Source organism: Phasianus colchicus, chromosome 1 (genome assembly GCF_987193195.1).
Source record: "Phasianus colchicus chromosome 1, bPhaCol1.hap1.1, whole genome shotgun sequence".
Lineage (NCBI taxonomy): Eukaryota > Metazoa > Chordata > Aves > Galliformes > Phasianidae > Phasianus > Phasianus colchicus.
In genome coordinates this window covers 69,312,810-69,330,628 of record NC_143436.1, presented here as the reverse complement: position 1 = coordinate 69,330,628, position 17,819 = coordinate 69,312,810, and the positions used below count along the sequence as shown (strand labels likewise).

At 45.4% G+C, this 17,819-nt stretch overlaps 1 protein-coding gene across 1 annotated transcript; it reads left to right on the top strand.

Annotated features, from left to right (window-relative positions):
* Window positions 1-2,124: 2,124 nt before the first annotated feature.
* Window positions 2,125-17,461, top strand: CYB5R3 (cytochrome b5 reductase 3). The gene is made up of 9 exons (XM_031597194.2): window positions 2,125-2,275; window positions 4,196-4,327; window positions 8,107-8,179; window positions 10,198-10,304; window positions 10,945-11,074; window positions 11,399-11,482; window positions 11,611-11,696; window positions 14,025-14,124; window positions 15,014-17,461. Exons 1-9 carry the CDS (start codon window positions 2,255-2,257, stop codon window positions 15,184-15,186), a joined length of 906 nt encoding a protein of 301 aa, XP_031453054.2. The 5' UTR covers window positions 2,125-2,254; the 3' UTR covers window positions 15,187-17,461.
* Window positions 17,462-17,819: the final 358 nt, after the last annotated feature.

The window sequence follows — 17,819 nt, the reverse complement described above, 5'->3', positions numbered from 1 at the left end:
GTTTCTGGTGCAGCAGCTGTCCTCAAAGGGAAAAAGCAAGAGAGGATGACACCACCAGGCAAACCCTGTCACAGAAAGGCCAGAAATGAGTAATTCCATCCCTGCAGTTAAACGCCACTTAGACCCTTCCCATTTCCTTCTGGTGATGTGGACAGCTTATTTTCAACTCGGCCTGCTGACCTGCCTTTATTTACCAGCACTAATCCCCAGATTTAATAGGTAACTAATGGTTGGTGTCTGAATGTACAAATATTTCCATTGACAGGTTAGGGAGCCAGCAAACCAGAGGCTGGGATAAAGCAAGAAGCTGGGGACACAGGTGGCTTGGGATCCCAGTTTGGGCTGAAGGGCTAAGGGGACAAATGAGCCATATTTTATTTTATTTTATTTTATTTTATTTTATTTTATTTTATTTTATTTATTTTATTTTATTATGTGGGAACACAAGAAAGACTATTCAGAGCAGCAGCTGTGAAGCAAGATAAACAGCACAAGAAAGCAAGGCTGAAAACCAAGAACATCTCTAGAAGTAGAGAAAAGCAAAAGAAATGGCCTATGGCTCTGATTGGATAAGCACCTATAGGCACGGTTAAGGAGTGTTTGTGGAATACTTTGTTGACATGAAAAGGTAAATGGGAAAGCTAAAAAAAAGAAACTTGTGAATGTATATAAGTGATGTGAGAACTTGTAATAAATGACTTGGATCGTTCACATCTGAGTCCGTGCCTGGTTGTCACATTATTATTTTATTTTATCTTGATATGAGGATTCAAGCTTATGCTTTCCTTGATTTTATTAGAAGAGACTGTCTAGGAACAATTAAGGCCTGTTTACATATTTATGAAAGAGTTTCTGGGGTGTTGAGCACAGGCTTCCAAATTTATTTATTTACTAGTCACTAATTTGTACATATCAGTGTAAACTAAAATTTTAGGAGTTCTGACTGAAACATGCTCCCTTGTTTCACACCTCCATTCTTGTGCTTTTCAAATGAACGTTGTCATTGCTGAGCCAGGCTGTTAGTCATCCAGCCTCGATAGTAAGGACTGGATCCACTCATGGACTTGGAAGCCCTGTAGATGTATGAGTGAGGGATGTTCAGGCTTATGTATAGCAGTATAGTGAATAGTGATGCTGATAGAGGTCAGCTATCCTCTCTGTATTTTGAAAAGATGTTGGGACTCAGCTGTTGCTTAGGAAGCAAAGGATGTTTACTGAGCATACCTCTTGCTTTCCCCTATTTCCACTAGAGGCTGTGGATGCCCCGTCCCTGGAGGCGTTCAAGGTCAGGTTGGATGGGGCCCTGGGCAGCCTGGTCTGGTACTGAATGTGGATGTTGGTGGCCCTGCCTGTGGCAGGCGGGTTGGAGATTCATGATCCTTGAGGTCCCTTCCAACCCTGGCCATTCTGTGATTCTGTGATATTCCTTTTAGTACTTACAGTGGGCCTACAAGAGAGCTGTAGAGGGAATCCTTAACTGTGTGGTGACAGGAGAAAGAGAATGGTTTTAAACTAAAAGAGGGGAGATTTAGGTTACATATTAAGTGGAAATTCTTCACTCAGAGGGCAGTGAGGCCCTGGCACAGCTGCCCATATGAGCTGTGGGTGCCCCATCCCTGAAGGAAATCAAGGCCAGGTTGGATGGGCCCCTGGGCAGCCTGAGCCCCAGCATGGGGTTGGAACTGGGTGGGCTTTAAGGTCCCTTCCAACACAAAACATTCCGTGGTTCTATGATTGTGTGACTGTGTGATCTTGCTAATAATGGGCAAAAGAGCATTGTGAATATAGATGTGTATATATGCACATGACAAAGCGACAAGGACAGACTCACAGAAGGGGTGAAACTGATAGAAATCGTTCTTAGATGCATTCCTTCTTTGCTGAGGAGAGGCGTCAAAAATAAACACACAAGGGAAACAAACAGAAGCGCGTGCAGAGGCCGGTTTTCTTTTCGCCATTCCCACCCACTCCACCCCGGTTTTGCCGCTTTGTCCCTGCGCGGTAGGGATCAGCACGGACCGCAGCTCAGGCGGCCGCAGCTGCCCGCCCTACCCACGCCGTACGGACGGAACCCAAGCGCTGCCCCGCCGCGCCCATCCCGCAGGCCTACGGCCCGCCCGCTGCCACAGCGGTGCTGCGGCGCCCCCTGGTGGCCCGCGGGGATTGGCGGAGCGCCGCGCAGCGGGGCGGTGCGGCGGGGAGGCCGGGCGCTGGTTGGCGGGGCGGAGCCGCCGCTTTGGGCTGGAGGGCAGCGATGGGGGCGCAGCTCAGCACGGTGAGTGCCGTGGCGGTGGCGGGGCCCGGCGTCGCGGGGATCTGCCTGCGTGGGAGCGGGGCGGCGGTGTTGCAGCCGGGTTGTGGTGGCCGCGCTGCGGTGCGGCTCGGGTTTTTCTCTTTCAGCCTCCCGGTTCCTCGGATTTCCGGCACGGCCGAGAGGACGAGGCTGGGGGAGAGCACAGCACGGCCCGGCCCCGTCCTGCCGCGGCCCCGTAGCGGGTGGCCGTATGAGGGGTGGAGCCCCATCCCGCTATTGCCCCGCCCGTGCCGCCAGCCCTCAGCGCGGCTTCTGCCATGGCCGCCTTTGTTCCGCCCTCCCCCCCCCCGCCCCGCTCTGCTGCCATTAATAAAAATTCCTTTTCTGTCGCTTATCCTGTGTTAGCAGCTGTGAGTCACCAGCGATTCGCCGAGCGGCTCCCGGCCCGGCGCTGCTGCCCCCCGGGGGGCTCAGGTTGCTGCGCGCCTTGTGGCAGCGCTGTTAGGTGTGGATGGCAGGCGCGGCTTCTTGCAGCTGCTCAGCCTTTCGTTGCTCTCTTTTTCCCGCTCGTCAGCTGATGGTTATTTCAGTTCTCAGTCAGACGCCGGTTGTGCCGTTCCTGTCCCGCTAAACCCCCTGGGTAACAAACGGCTGTCTGCGGGGCTGTGGTTGTTGTTGTCAGAATTCGGCTTGATGCTGTGGTGCCCTGCTTCCAAAGGTGATGGTTACGAGGAAGAGCGGCTTTCTATCTCTCTGAGCAGCTGTGGTAGTTCACACCTTGCCATCTGACCACCTCAAAATTATTCACAGAGATAGGAGAAAACTTGTTCCAGCACACGGGTGGAGAAGCTGACTTGTGACATACACACAGCTCTCCCTTGTTCCCTGTTATACATTGATCCTGGGGCTGGAACCAGGCCCAAGCGTTTTTAATTCCCATTTTCATTTGCTGAACCACAGCTGCTCTTTGTTCATTTCGGGTAGCCACGTGTTTCAATGAAACTAATTTATTTTAATGCATTAATGTCTTGTTTGCAGCGGCATCTCTTCCACATTCAGCTTACCATCTCCAGTAGGCCTCGCTGTTGTGGTTGCCATTAGGAGTTATTTGCTGCTCTGTCACGGTCTTAAATGCCCCATCTGTCTGTTTTGTGACTCAGTAACAAAAATCCTTCTCAGAGCTGAGGTAATCTCACGGGTCGGCAGAAACTAATAGTGAACTTCAGCTTCATTAGGCACAATTTTTGCAGTAAAAGTGGAAAAACGCAGTGTGCGCATGGCATGGCATGTTTTCAAGTTATACCAGGTGCTGATAGCTCTTATGTCTCTACAGCAGCATTTTAGGAGACGAGAGTTTATTACTGTCTTAATTGTACACTTGCCACAATTTTGGCAGTCATGTAGTACGTCTTGCAGCCTCCTGAAGGCTGTCATGCTGACAGCAGTGTGGTTCCAAAACACTGGTCAGGTCCTTTAAAAGCAGAATGAAAGTTGAGACTTCACCCTCTTCCATGAATGATAAGGAGCGCTGCATGCAGTCAAAGTACATTGCTCAGTTTTTATTTTCAGTTTGATCTCCATCACCCTCCCCCCCCCCTTTTTTTTTTTTCCACAAGAGCTACCCTTGTGATTTTCCTCTCTCCTGTGTTAAAGCATTAAATTACAAATAGAGCTGAAGAGGATCGCTATGAGAAGCAGGAGCTCTCCTTCCCCAAGACAGGGTGATCTTGTATCAGTGTTAGTCAGGTGCCCGAGGTTCTGCTACACATGGGGGAGCACAGGGAGATGCTAGCAGACAGGGGAACCCCAACGCCAGCCTGAGGACTGAGCTGCTGTCACAGGAAGCTCCCTGCCCCACAGCTGGCTTGGCACCTGTCTGCGTGAGCCTGCAGGGGCTGAGGAACGTGTGTGTCTAACACTCTCTCTCTGTTTGTGCCACAGTTGAGTTGGGTTGTGACATACCCATTATGGCTCATCTACAGCACTGTCCGGAGGCTTTTTGGGACTCCTCGTCCTGCAATCACTCTGAAGGATCCTGAAGTGAAGTATGCATTGAAGCTGATTGATAAAGAGGTATGTACATGCATGTGCAGTGCTGAGCAGGACCTCTCCGTGGATGCTGTGAGATGCTGACAGATGCCTACATCTTGGGCAGTGTTGCAGCAGGGCTTGCTTGGGAACAGTAGATCTTTTGAAGGCTGCTGAGCTTTGTTTCTGGTAAAATCATGCAAATATCTGTATTTTAAACAAAGAACTTATTTATACATGCTCCTTGCCTAGCATAAGTGAGTTCTCGGGCATAAATTCCTGCAAGCCAGCTTAGAGTGGTGCATGATGCTTTGGAAATGACTGTACTCATAGTTTCTGTCAAGTGAGCCTCATGTCATAGAGTACATCAGCAAGAATTTCTAAAATTACCAGATCTTGCTGCCAGAAGTTGGTAACTGCTTGGGGAAACGGGGCCCAAAAGGTTAGAAGTCCATATTTCCCTTGGATAAGCTGATTGTCAGAGGTATGAGTCAGAAATCTTGGCTTTCCAGTGTGCAGTCATACCTGAAGATATTTGTAGTGTTGACTTGTTTTAAGTCAAAAAGTTATCAGAAGATTTTGATGAAAGGGACTTTGGACTGTAACAGAGCTTTCCTCAAGGTATGCAGAGTGCACTGAAAGCTTGGCTTTCATTTGTTCTTTCTGTCAAAGAAAGCAATCATTTGGTTCTGAGTCTTTGGTTTATTGGGAAGCAAAAATTTCCCCGTGGCTTGGGCAGGGTTGCCATGCAGCATTTATTTCCCCTGCATACTGCAGCAATGCTATTATTATATTCCCCATTCTTTCATAAGCTGTGTAGCACGTGGTGGCAGGTACAGGCTGTCCAACTGCAGAAAGGGGTGGAAGCTAGTAGAAGCACTGCACACGCTTCTGAGAATCAAACTGCTGGCAGGTTTCTGTTGCATCCGTTTCTAACTGAAAATAATTCACAATTTTTTTTTCTACATACTGATTTTTCTGTGTCTGTTGTCGTGTTTTGTGCAGTCTTTTTTAATCTTGGGAGGAAGGGATGCCATTCAGAGGGACCTTGAGAGGCTAGAAAGGTGGGCCCAGGTGAATCTGACGAAGTTCAACACAGCAAAGTGCAGAGTTTTGCACTTGGGCCAGAGGAATCCCAGGCATCCCTACAGACTGGAAGGAGCGGTCCTTGAGAGCAGCCCTGCGGAGAAGGACCTGGGGCCTTGATAGATGAAAAGCTTAACATGAGCCAGCAGTGTGCCTTTGTGGCTTGGAAGGCAAATGGGATCCTGGGATCTGTCAGAAGAGGGGTGGCCAGCAGGGACAGGGAGGTGATTGTTCCCCTCTACTCTGCTCTTGTGAGGCCCCATCTGGAATACTGCATCCAGGTCTGGAGCCCCCAGTACAAGAAAGACAGGGAGATGTTGGAGAGGGTCCAGAGGAGGGCCACGAAGATGATCAGGGGGCTGGAGCACCTCCCCTATGAGGACAGGCTGAAAGAGCTGGGCTTGTTCAGCCTGGAGAAAAAAAGGCTGCGGGGTGACCTCATTGCAGCCTTTCAGTACCTAAAGGGAGCCTACAAACAGGAGGGGAATCAACTCTTTGAAAAGGTTGATAACTGCAGGACGAGGGGAAATGGTTTTAAGTTGAGGGAAGGAAGATTTAGGTTGGACGTCAGGGGGAAATTCTTTACAGAGAGAGTGGTGAGGTGCTGGAACAGGCTGCCCAGAGAGGTTGTGGATGCCCCATCCCTGGAGGTGTTCAAGGCCAGATTGGATGGGGCCCTGGGCAGCCTGGTCTAGCATTAGTTAGGAAGGTTGGTGGCCCTGCCTGTGGCAGGGGGGTTGAAGATTCATGATCCTTGAGGTCCCTTCCAACCCTGGCAATTCTGTGATTCTGTGAAGGAACAGCTCTGCTATAACACCTCAAATGTTGCTGCCTGTGGTAGTTTAATCAGTGAGATTAACTTGGTATAAGTGCTTTTTCTGCAGAGCTGTAATTCTGCATTTTCACTAGCAATTTGTAACAGCCTCCCAGAAATCTGGTGCTGCTAAACTCCTCAAGATTGTCATACCCAGCTGTCCGAGGAGGATGAAATTAGTATTTCTGACACCCACAGTTTGTAATTTACAAGCTCTTAAAGGAGTGGAGCGCTTTAATTGGAACATACCTGTCATTACGCAGAAACCTTTTAATGTCTTAAAAGGTCTTAAAGGTCTTAAGGTCTTAAAAGTTGGGAAGGGAGTAGCAGTAGCAGTCAGTATGGATGTGGAGCCTACACAAGTCATGCATGGATTTTTTCCTTGGAGAGTTACCCTGGCAGCTCATGCAGCCCAACCAAAGACCCTTCTATTTTAGAAGTGTTCACTATTCCCATTGCCATGTTGGTATTCATCGTTCCCTTTTCATAACTGTGAAGCTCTCAGTGACTTCACCAACACGGCATCTAAATGATTTGTTTTTAAAACAAAACAATGAACAAATTAACTCCTTTTTTTTCCTGAGTGTAGTTGGTGACTATATGCTCCTTCTTAGATGAAAGTGTTTTGATGGTGCAGTTGAGAATACGGCCTTGCAGAAAGTTTTTCTTGTGGGCTTGCAATTGAAGCAAAGGAACAAGAAGTGTGGCTGGCAAGAGAAATGCAGAAGGCGATCAGATTTTACTAAAAACAAAAATGGCCCTGTGATTGCTGGAAATGCCAGCTTTATGTACTGGCTGCCCTACAGCACTACGAGTGTGTTCAGAAAGATTCTATAGAAAGAAACAATTTGTAGGTATCTGCAGTTATGACGTTTGAAAAGCACTGGTCTGGGGAACGCATTGTGTGAAGTCTGTGCGTCTATTAGTGCAGCCTACATCTTTGTGTTAAAGCTGGAAGTCAAACGTATCACTTTGCTCAGCAGTTGGAAGCAGACTCAGTTCTTCCTCTGCTGTCAGCTGCCTTTAGGCACCACCTGAAAGGTTGGTGTTTTTCCCAGTAGCGTAAGGATCCCCCCGAGTGCCATTTGGCACTCGGAGAAGCTGGCATCACACAGTTAAGCACCAGCCTGCAAAAAAACTGTTCACCACCTCTGCATTTGCAGATGTGAGCCTGGAGAAGTCCTTGGCACCTGCAGCTTCAGACAGAAATGTGCTGGCAGCTGGAAGCCAGAGGCTTGCTTCCAGGCACTGAGGACAGTGCTGAGAGATGGCATTGGGAACGCAGGGAGGTGGCCCTGTGCTGGAGATGGCTTCAAGGCTGCTGCTGATGTGGCCTCGGTCTAAGACCTTGCTGAGCAGCGTGCTCAGCATCCTGGCCTTGCAGCAGACACGAGGCATAAGCATGGGGGTGCTATGAATTTCTGAGTGTTTCTCACAGTTGTCTGCTGTGATGCACCAAAATACTCGTGTTCCGGTACCTTTGACCCATCTTAAATGGTGCAGTTGCTGTTGAATTCCTGTGTGTTTAATGAGATCTGGAATAGTGGTTAGGTTTTTAACACAGAACGCAGTGTAGTATTCATAGTGCTCAGAAAGCTATTGCTTATTCTTAATCTGTTTGAGTGTCTTAACTAAGTTTTGCTATTAACATTTAAATATATATCAAAACAATATTTCGGTATGTCTTCAATTTCAACATGAAAGTAAAAAACCTATGAATAAAACATTTTGAGGGAAAGTTAAGTTTTACAAGAATTTGAATGAAAAGTTTATCAGTTCTTATATTATGCAGAAATTTCAGATAGAGCATTGCTGTCCCCCAGATACTTAATCCTGCAGCAGGCCACACAGGTGCAGTGATTTTACAAGAGAAATCACAATCAAAATCCCAACAATGTAGCTGATGATTATTTTTGTTTTTCAGGAAGTAAGCCATGACACAAGGAGATTCCGGTTTGCTCTCCCTTCCATGGATCACGTTCTGGGTCTGCCAATAGGTTTGTTCTGTCTTTCCTTCCTGAGAATCAGAGCCACGTTAACTGTACTGTAAGAGATCTTGTGGGAGATTTTTTTCTTACATTTTGAACCGTTGAATTTCAAATGCTGCCTGTGTGGCTTGTTCTGTTAGAGCTTTGCAAAACTGTCCCAGAGCTGTGAGTCATGTAACATTATCACAGAATCATAGAATGACCTGGGTTGAAAAGGACCACAGTGATCATCTAGTTTCAACCCCCCTGCAACGTACAGGGTCACTAGCCACTAGATCAGGCTGCCCAGAGCCACATCCAGCCTGGCCTTGAATGACTTGGATTTCAGTCCAGTGCCTGAAATCCAGTGTTCTTACCAACAGTATACATCCAGCTTCTTTCTGGGAAGACGGTAGAAGAAAGAAGCATTGGTCTTTGTATTTTTATAATCTTAACCTTTCAGTGTGAGTTACTCCCATGGCACTTAGTGTCTGTGATCCCCTTGAGGCAGTGTTCCCGGCTGCTTCCCAGCTAATACATGTAGTTCACCAGCTAGTCTGCTAAGCTCTGAGTCTCATGGAACTTGTTAGTCACCATGGAGTAGATGTTTCCTGAGGCCTTGCCATGTGGCGTATTGCCTTCTGTACTAGCTTAGTGCTGTTGCTTCTCACTGCTTATATAAAGTGCATTTCACTGTGATTTGTGTTAAATAAGGACTTTGGCTGTAGATGCTTCTTGGATGGTCTGTGGGTCAGGGGTGCTTGCTGGTGTGAGACGTGGGAAGCAAGGCAGGTGGGAGTAGCGAGTGTGGCAGCCATGGGACAGATTCTGGAATGCCCTGTGCGTGTTTAGTCCAGCACCAGTTTTTGGCTTTTACCAGCCAGCTAGGGTGTTACAGGAAAAAACACAGCTTGCTCATGGAAAGTTGGATTCTGTGTGGCTTCGTATGGAGGCTCCCCAGCAACTGCCCTTCTATGAGGAGGAAAAACACTAGTGAATAATGGCATAAAGTATGTTTTCCCTCAGAGAGAAGCACAATAGCCCTGTCATAGAATCATCATACAATGGTTTGGGTTGGAAGGGACCTTTAAGATCACTTAGTTCCAACCTCCTGCTGTATGCAGGGACACCTCTCTAGAGCAGGTTGCTCGAAGCCCCATCCAGCCTCGCCTTGAATGATTCCAGAGAGTGGGCATTCACAACCTCACTGGGCAACCCATTACAATGTCTCATCACCCTTACAGTAAAGAATTTCTTCCTAATACCTGTCTTTCAAGATTTATGATCTACAGTTGTAGTGTCACCAGGTTGCATCCACTGGTTAGCATCACTGGCCCTCCAGTGTGCCAAACAGCTCCCAGTAAAGTCCCCTTTTTGTGTACCTGCAACAGGCAGAGGAGCTGTGTCATACATCTTTGGAGAGCAAAGTTCATCTTCTGAGGCATTAGTCATAGAATCAGAGTATGGCCTGAGTTGAAAAGGGCCATAATAGTCATCTAGTTTCAACCCCCCTGCTATGTGCAGGGTCACCAACCAGCAGACCAGGCTGCCCAGCCTGGCCTTGAATGCCTCCAGGGATGGGGCATCCACAACCTCCTTGGGCAACCTGTTCCAGTGCGTCACCACCCTCTGTGTGAAAAACTTCCTCCTAATATCTAACCTAAACATCCCCTGTCTCAGTTTAAAACCATTCCCCCTTCTCCTTCACTATCCACCCTCGTAAACAGCCATTCTGGGGGCCCAATGGTGTTAAATAATGGAAATTTTCCCCTGGGTATTCTTCACCTGTGTCTCGTAAGGGTATTGGAAAATCTTTCCAAGGAGTTAAATTTTAGAGGGATTTTCTTTTTCATTATAACATTGGCATTAAGAAAAGAGTTCAGCTACTGTGTGAGAGATTGAAATGTGATCGCTACTTTCAAATTATAAACTGGAGAAAGGTAGTTGGTAGAGCTTTGAGATGGCATTTGCAGTAACTGTCCTCCTGATGCATCACTGAATGAAAAATCCTTTGGAAGCAAGCTGCTTTTCTTCCTCCCCACAAACAGGGCAGCACATCTACCTGTCTGCACGGATCAATGGAGCGCTGGTCATTAGACCTTACACTCCGATTTCCAGTGATGATGACAAGGGCTTCGTGGATCTTGTTATCAAGGTGAGGATGTCATGCTGCTGTACAGGCTGGGCAACTTCTGAATCCACTTGTATGCCTGCAGTGCCCTGTGAAGCCTGGTGTGCCAGGTTCTGTTCTGCTCTGTGCCCCTGTGGACTTCCATTCTAACAAATAATGTGCAATTATCTGCAATCCCTGTGGCATTTTACACACCCTTCTTTAGGGAGTGTGTCTCACAAGATACTTCATAATTTTCTGTACTTGCACGCTGCCATTTTCCAGAATCCAGTATACATTTGCAGGTGATGACATTCTTTTTCAGTGCTTCTGAAGTAGGAAATTAACCTCGTGTAAGCTGTCAGCTTCTTCAGCTAATGCCATGTGCTCTTTTTGATCGTTATTAAGGGTGGTTAGGATTTTTGTTGTTACTGATCCAGACAGGGTAGATGATTGATTCCGATTTGGTTAAAATCAGGGCAAGAGTATAATTTTAATCCTTCTTGGAAAACTCAGTGCTTCTTTTTCATTGTCAGTCAAATCTGTCTAGATAGTATTTCTTTTCGTAGTAATTGTGTCCTATGAATGAGGAATATGGGCACGTGAATATTTGAATGGCAGAGAAAAGGACACGTGCTCATCTTTGAGCTGTGAGATTAATTATTTCACTGTTGTTTTTTAATAGGTTTACATGAAAGGTGTCCATCCGAAATTTCCTGACGGAGGGAAGATGTCTCAGTACTTAGACAGCCTGAAAATAGGGGATACCATTGACTTCAGAGGACCAAGTGGCCTGCTTGTCTACAAAGGAAAAGGCAAAGCTGAGAAAATATAATTTATCCAGAGTAAACAATACAAAATCTGGGTTTCTGAATATCATTGGTGTTGTGGGATTTATGCAAGCAGAAGTACAGCTAGTAAGAGCTTCATGCTGTACTCCCAGAATCAGGACTCATGTCAGTGTCTGACACCGTGATCCTGAAACACCGTCAGACGTTTTGTTTTTCTTTGTGATGTCTTCAGTTCACCTTTGTCTGTTTTCTGCCCCTGTTCTACAATGTCAATTAAAAAATGCTGGGAAGTGATCATAGGCTCTGTTTCCTGCTGTCTTCATTGTTTTCCACATCTCTCTCTTCCAGGTGAGTTTGCTATTCGACCCGAGAAGAAAGCTGAACCGGTTACTAAGAAAGTGAAGTATGTGGGGATGATCGCAGGTGGGACTGGTACGTGTGTGTAAACATTCATCTTTGGCCTCTGACACCTGCTATGTGTTGTTGATATTTTCTCTCACCTGCTCATTTGCACTTTCTCCTTTACTTTCTCACATCACTTACCAGCACTTCTCTTTCAGGGATAACACCTATGCTGCAGATCATTCGAGCAATCATGAAGGACAAAGATGACGGCACGGTTTGCCAGCTGCTGTTTGCTAATCAGGTAATTTCTGTCCTTATTTCTGTTGATGAAGTGTTATTTAACAAACACAGCTCCAATCAGCAAATGAAGTTGTTGCTGAGGAAGCATGGTGCAGCAATACGTGCTGTGAGGGGAGAAGTGAACAGTAATGCTGAAAGCTTCCCATCTGAAGCACTGTAATTACTTCTTCAAACATTGCTGCTGAAATGCTACCATCCTCACAGCTGATGCTGACTGTCCTGGATCTTACTGTTCTGTTTCTAATTCAAAACGTTTTAAAACTCTGGATTCATCTGTGCAAGTTGATAATGTTTTGGGTAGACTTTCAGAGCTGTCTTTCTTAGTGAAGATGTGGAAGAGGAGGACATTGGTCTCCTTCAGCAATTGAATCTCCCCAACTTCAGAGCAGGCTTTGTAAGAGGAACCTTTTTGAGAATGCTTTATGTGAGCTAAAATAAAACTGATCTCCAGCAGCTTCTTTGACTATAGAGGTGGGATTCTGCACAGCTGTTTCCTTTCAGTTTTATTCCCTCCATCAGCACTTCATATGTTTCGTTCACTTTTTGAGCTGTATCACACTTTGCTGCTGGAAAAAGGGAAGATCCCTTTGACACGTAATGTTCTTGTGATAGAGGGATTTCTTGGCTGACCAGGCAATCCAAGTGGTGGTGTACAGCCGAACTGCACACCCCTCCTTTGCCTGACATTCTTCTGGTGCTCATCTTTTTGTTTTTAAAACTCCCTCATGAATATCTGCTCCTGGATTATGAGAGTTCTTTTCCTGCCTGTGTTTTCTAGCTTCTTCAGGCTTTCCTTCTTTGTTCTTCTCTCCTCTGGTATTCACTGTATCCCATTTCCTGTGGACTATATCTGTATTACAGAACTGCTATGAGCCCAGTACGCTGTCTTCTGTAATCCAACACAGCTCCTTCAGCAGGGTCAAAATAGAACATGTACAAAAAATACTTTGTTTTTTTTTTCTACCCAGAAGCAATTCAAGTGCCAACAACTGCCCTATTCTGGTGCTTTACTACAGTAATAAGACATCTTCCTAGGTGCCTTTGGAGTGCCTTCTGGCACTGGGTGATGCAGCTACAACATTTGATCTCTGCTGAGTGCTTGAATCTGGCATGAAATGCAGTAGGTTTCTGGGCTGGTGAAGGGTCAGGATTTGCTGTGAGTTAATTCAGAATGACTAACATAGAACTTGAGCTGTTCTAGCAGCTCAATCCTATTGCTTCTTGTGAGGAGGAGGTTTCTTTTGTGAGAAACAGTTGCCTGTGTATTAGCAACAGGCTGTGTAAACATCAGTTGTTGGCTTTAAGGAGTCCCTGTACCCAGGCACTGCACAAATATAAAGCAGATGGACAGTCATGAAAGCCTACAGACTAGGTTTTTTTTAAATATTTAATGCTATAAAGTATTTTTTGTACATGTTTTGCTAATCTTCTATTTTGACCCTGCTGAAGGAGCTGTGTTGGATTACAGAAGACAGTGTACTGGGCTCATAGAAGCCCACTTGGAGCTGGTCAGACCCAGTTGCAGCCCTTCTGGAAGCCGTGCAGCTGCAGGTCCAGAAATAGGAACCTTCCTGGCAATAGATGTTGGCACATTCCTCATCACCCCCACAGCCCAGACATTGCCATGTCCTCAGTGCCAAATTATTAAGGCTGTGGAGGAGGATGCCAGTTTTAGTCTCTGCCCTTACCCTCCTTCCCAAACTGTGGCTGCTTTTATGGGAATAAGGTTTTCTTTTGGCCTTTGATGGTGTTTCATCAGAGAGGGGCAGAACTTGCACAGCCTTTGTTGTTCCAATGAGAACTCAGTACCTCCTTGGTTATTTGTTGTTCCGCATCTTGTTTAAACACTGAGCATCTCCATATGGCAGTGCTAATGAAATTTAAAGTGGTCGAGGTGAAAAATTGGCCTTTTTATTTCCTGATTGAAAGGCAAAGTTTGGAGGGTAGGAAAATACACATGTAGTCATGGTTAGGTTTTGTTTTTTTTTAATGAAAGCTGCTTTTCTAATGTAGGTGTTAAAGGAAGGGCTCACTCTTACAGTTTTACCACTGATTCTGTAATGAGTTCTGTGTTTTGATACAAGTATTGCTTTGTCTTACTGTTTTGAAGGAAGGAATTATGGGGCTAGCATTTGGGGAAGTTCTGAGCCTTTTATGCATTCTGCAATGGGATCGTCATGGAAATAATTTGCATTTACAGGCTCTCTTCAATCTCTGAAACAGAGTTAAATAATCTGTTTCGTCTCACAAAACTACACAGAACTGTAGTGGCCATCTGAGGCCTGCATTCAAATGCAGAACCATAACCAGTCTTTCCGTTGCCCTGCAGACTGAGAAGGATATCCTGCAACGTTCAGAGCTGGAGGAGATTCAGGTTCAGCACCCCAACCGTTTTAAGTGTTGGTATACACTGGATAAAGCACCTGAAAGTAAGATCTGTCACGCTATCTCTACTGAAGCTTAAGTTATGGGTACTAATGCACGTCTGACAGGAGAAATGCTGCATTGTGTGTATTTCTGAGCTCCTTTGTTTCTTGATGAGTCGTGTTCACGCAACACTGAATGCATCCAGCAGCTTCTTTCTTCGCACAGTTGTGCACAGAAGCTCTAGATGTTATCTGACAGTGTTTCCCTATCTATGAAGCTCACCTGAGGGGAATGATAGCATTATGTTCATCCCATGAACATATTTACTGTGATCCAAGGTGACCTTCCTTTCTCCTTCTGTGTCACGCCCACCCACATCAGAGGAGAGTCACACTCCATTCACTGGTAGCTTGGAGCAGAGGGGGAAGAGCCACGTGCTTTCTCTTACCTTGTGACCATGACACTGTGGAAGGCATATTCTTGGCCATGGAAACCAGGTCGAACTGTGACACACAGGATGGTGGGGAGGGTCTAAACCATCCCTGGAGCCTGGTGCTGCCATTTCATTTTCTACAATAAGTGTTCTTCCTGCATTTCTAAGGCAGCTTGGATACCAGTGCGTTAAGGAGGATGGATGTTGCTGTTTCACACTGCTGGAGCTCAAAAGATTCATATTCTTTTCACAACTTTGCTTGATATTTCCTTGGTGCTTTTAGAACGCTTTCTTAAACATTTGCTTTTGTTTTCTCCACTCATCAATCCCATTTTAAAAGCATAAGGGACACATTTTCCTTTTAGCAGGAGTGTGTTGAGAACGCTAATGCTTCAGTCTGCAGTTTTGCTTAAAAAAAAATACAAACGCACACAGTTTATAATAAAGTGACCTGTATCTATCTTTTCCTCCTCTTTTCTGCCTCCCCCTACTTTCTTTCTTTTTTTTTTCCCCAACAGATTGGGATTACAGCCAAGGATTTGTGAACCAAGATATGATCAGAGACCACCTGCCTCCACCTCAGAGTGATGTTTTGATCCTCATGTGTGGGCCTCCTCCCATGATCCAGTATGCGTGCATTCCCAACCTGGACAAACTGGGCTATGCCAAGGACATGAGGTTCTCCTTCTAATGAAGGCTGATACTTCAGCGATCTTGTAAGGAAGGAAAGAAAAACAGTTAATGGGGAACAAGACAAAGTTAGAGATGGCTGATGCACAGTGCTGGGAAGCTACATTTACATGAGAAATACTTCATTTTTATCTGAATCTCTGGCAAGTTAGACATTTAAGCTTAACTATATGATAACTGTACTGTACATTACACAGAAACAACCTTCTGGCAGAGACGTAGCCATGCGCAGTTTTCAGCTGTATTTGTACTTGCCACGTCTGTCCTGTAGAAAGATTATATTCCATCTCGAGGCAGGAAAGCTTCTTAGGGCAGCAAATACTCATTTACACTCTTCTTAGCACTGTAATCAAATAGTAGTAATATCCTACTTCCTAACACTGTGCATATCCAGTATTTTATTTGGTGTGAAGTATGAAATATATAGAATGAGCTGGATCATTCACCCTGCTTATATCAAACTTTAAAGAGATGCTACTGTGTGAAGGCCAGGAGTGTTTTCCTGGTATGCATAACCTTTGCACCATCAGGAGCTCAAGAGTGTTCACTTGAAGGATGACAATTAACCATGTATGACTGAAATTGTTTAAGTAAGTTGCCTTGTTAATCAAAATAGAGGGGTAGACAGCTATGTAAAATTTGTTTCCTGTGTACTTTGGAATAGCCTCTTTTACATGGAAACACTTTTCCAGCTGTTCACATCCCTGGGCAATGAAAGAAACTCTGGACAGCAGATGCTTTGCTGACTGTCCTGGAAGTCTTTGCTTGTATGTGTGCTGAATACTGAAAAAATACTGACGTGTGTATTTACTTTTAAATGACAGTACCATAGGAGTGGGAAAGTAATTGTTCTGCAGGTTCTGTGCAGTGAAAAAGTGCTGGGTGAAAACTGGATGTGGTTTTAGTTCCTTGTAACCCAGAGCTGGGTTAGCAAGGCTGGGGTTCTTTGGGTGGCCCAGCTTGGCACTGGGTGCTGGCAGGTGTGATATGCTTGCACACCTAGCTCTGGCAGAGCTCCAAAGAAGAAAGGATTGCATGGGAACAGCCTTAAGCCACCCAACTGACAGCTGGTTCAAATGTATCTCTGAATCTAGAACTCTTTCTTACGTGCTGTTTATTATAGCTTCAATTTGTTTTTTAATATAATTTTTACAGCAGCCTTTTACCTAACCTTTAGCAAAACTTCATGCTCCTGTGTGCTGTCCTTCTGCATCCACACACACTGAGGTTGGGGCTGTCCTGCAAGGAGCCCAGGAGACAAAGTTGTGGTCTGGTGATGAAATTACAGTGATGGTGAGTGAAGTCATAGAATCACCAAAGTGGGAAAAGACCTCCAACATCACCCAGTCCAACCATTCACCAACATTTCCCCACTAAACCAAGTCCCCCAGTACCACAGCTGAAGTCACGTGGATGTGAGTTAGCTGCAAGTGTTGGTGTGCTGTGTGTGTCACTTTTGTAAAGATTTGGGCAGTACTTGAGGCTGTAACTTGCCCTGCTTTCTTTTGTGCCCATACAACAGCTGGGTACTGTGCACTTAAAAGGTGAATTTTCAGCATCAATTAAAAGGAGAAAAGGATACTAGAATTAATTTAATGAACCTGCGAAGAATAATACTACTAAGTTTATTAAATAGACACTTGCCTCTGAAATCTTCAATATTTGATGTGTGTTTCTGAAACTCATTTTAATATTGTGCTCCAGAGGTCAGTCCCTTTATTTTTTTGTGAGGCATAAAGCAGAAATTGGAGATGAATTGTTTTGCTGCTGGTTTACATCACTGTGGAGTAAACAGATTTTTTTTCCATGACTGCATTTAATGAAGTGTTCACATCAAAAATAACTCGCTGGTAACGCATCAACATTTTTGTATAACCAAACCTGTTTTCTAATTACTGTGTTTTTTCACATCCGTGTAAGAAATAAATGATCCTGCAGGTGCCTCACCTGTCTGTCGCTTATCCCATCACCTTCCACTTCAGAAGAGACAAACTGTAACTGTAGAGCACTTCAGAATGCTTAAAAACATCTGCTTGCTCTCAACTGTTTGTGTGAGAGGTTGCAAGCTGCTGTCAAGGATTAAACTACCGCTGTTTTCTGTCTGTCACCAAAATCTATTTGTTTTGCCTTTGTTTTGTACATCTTCCTTGCGAACATGAAGCTCTTTAATTAAAAGGGAGATTTTTATATAATCTGATGAAAAAATGGTGCCCTTTTGCTTGATGGTCCTGTACTGTGGCACTTAAACAAGTAATAAAAGCTGGTTTTGCATCGTTTTTGATTCTCAGGTTCATCTGTCCCTCTTACACTCGTAGTGGAGTGGGTGTCAGCCAGCTCCTACCTGTGATGGAGGTTAAGGTAGGACATTCTCACATTACCTGGAAAACAAACTGCTCCGGAAATGTGCTCCAAGGGCCCCTTCTCACAGCCAGCGAGCCCCCACTAAAGGGCAGGGGTGAGGTTTTCTGCTGTTCTTCCTATTCTTTGGGTGAGAAGCACTACCTGATGAAGCTAACAAAGCAATGGCAGCAAGGGGCTGCCTACTTCCTGCTGTGATGTGTGCTCTTCCCTCCTCTGTGCTTCCATGAGCACTGGAGCTCAGCGTCTCAGTGGTTCCATGCATTAACCAAGCTG

Bases quoted from the DNA above. Each gene is read 5' to 3' on its own strand.
- CYB5R3 (XM_031597194.2), top strand. From the start codon at position 2,255: ATGGGGGCGCAGCTCAGCACG. The intron at 2,276-4,195 runs GTGAGTGCCGTG...TTTGTGCCACAG, and splicing joins TGGGGGCGCAGCTCAGCACG to TTGAGTTGGGTTGTGACATA. The intron at 10,305-10,944 runs GTGAGGATGTCA...GTTTTTTAATAG, and splicing joins TCGTGGATCTTGTTATCAAG to GTTTACATGAAAGGTGTCCA.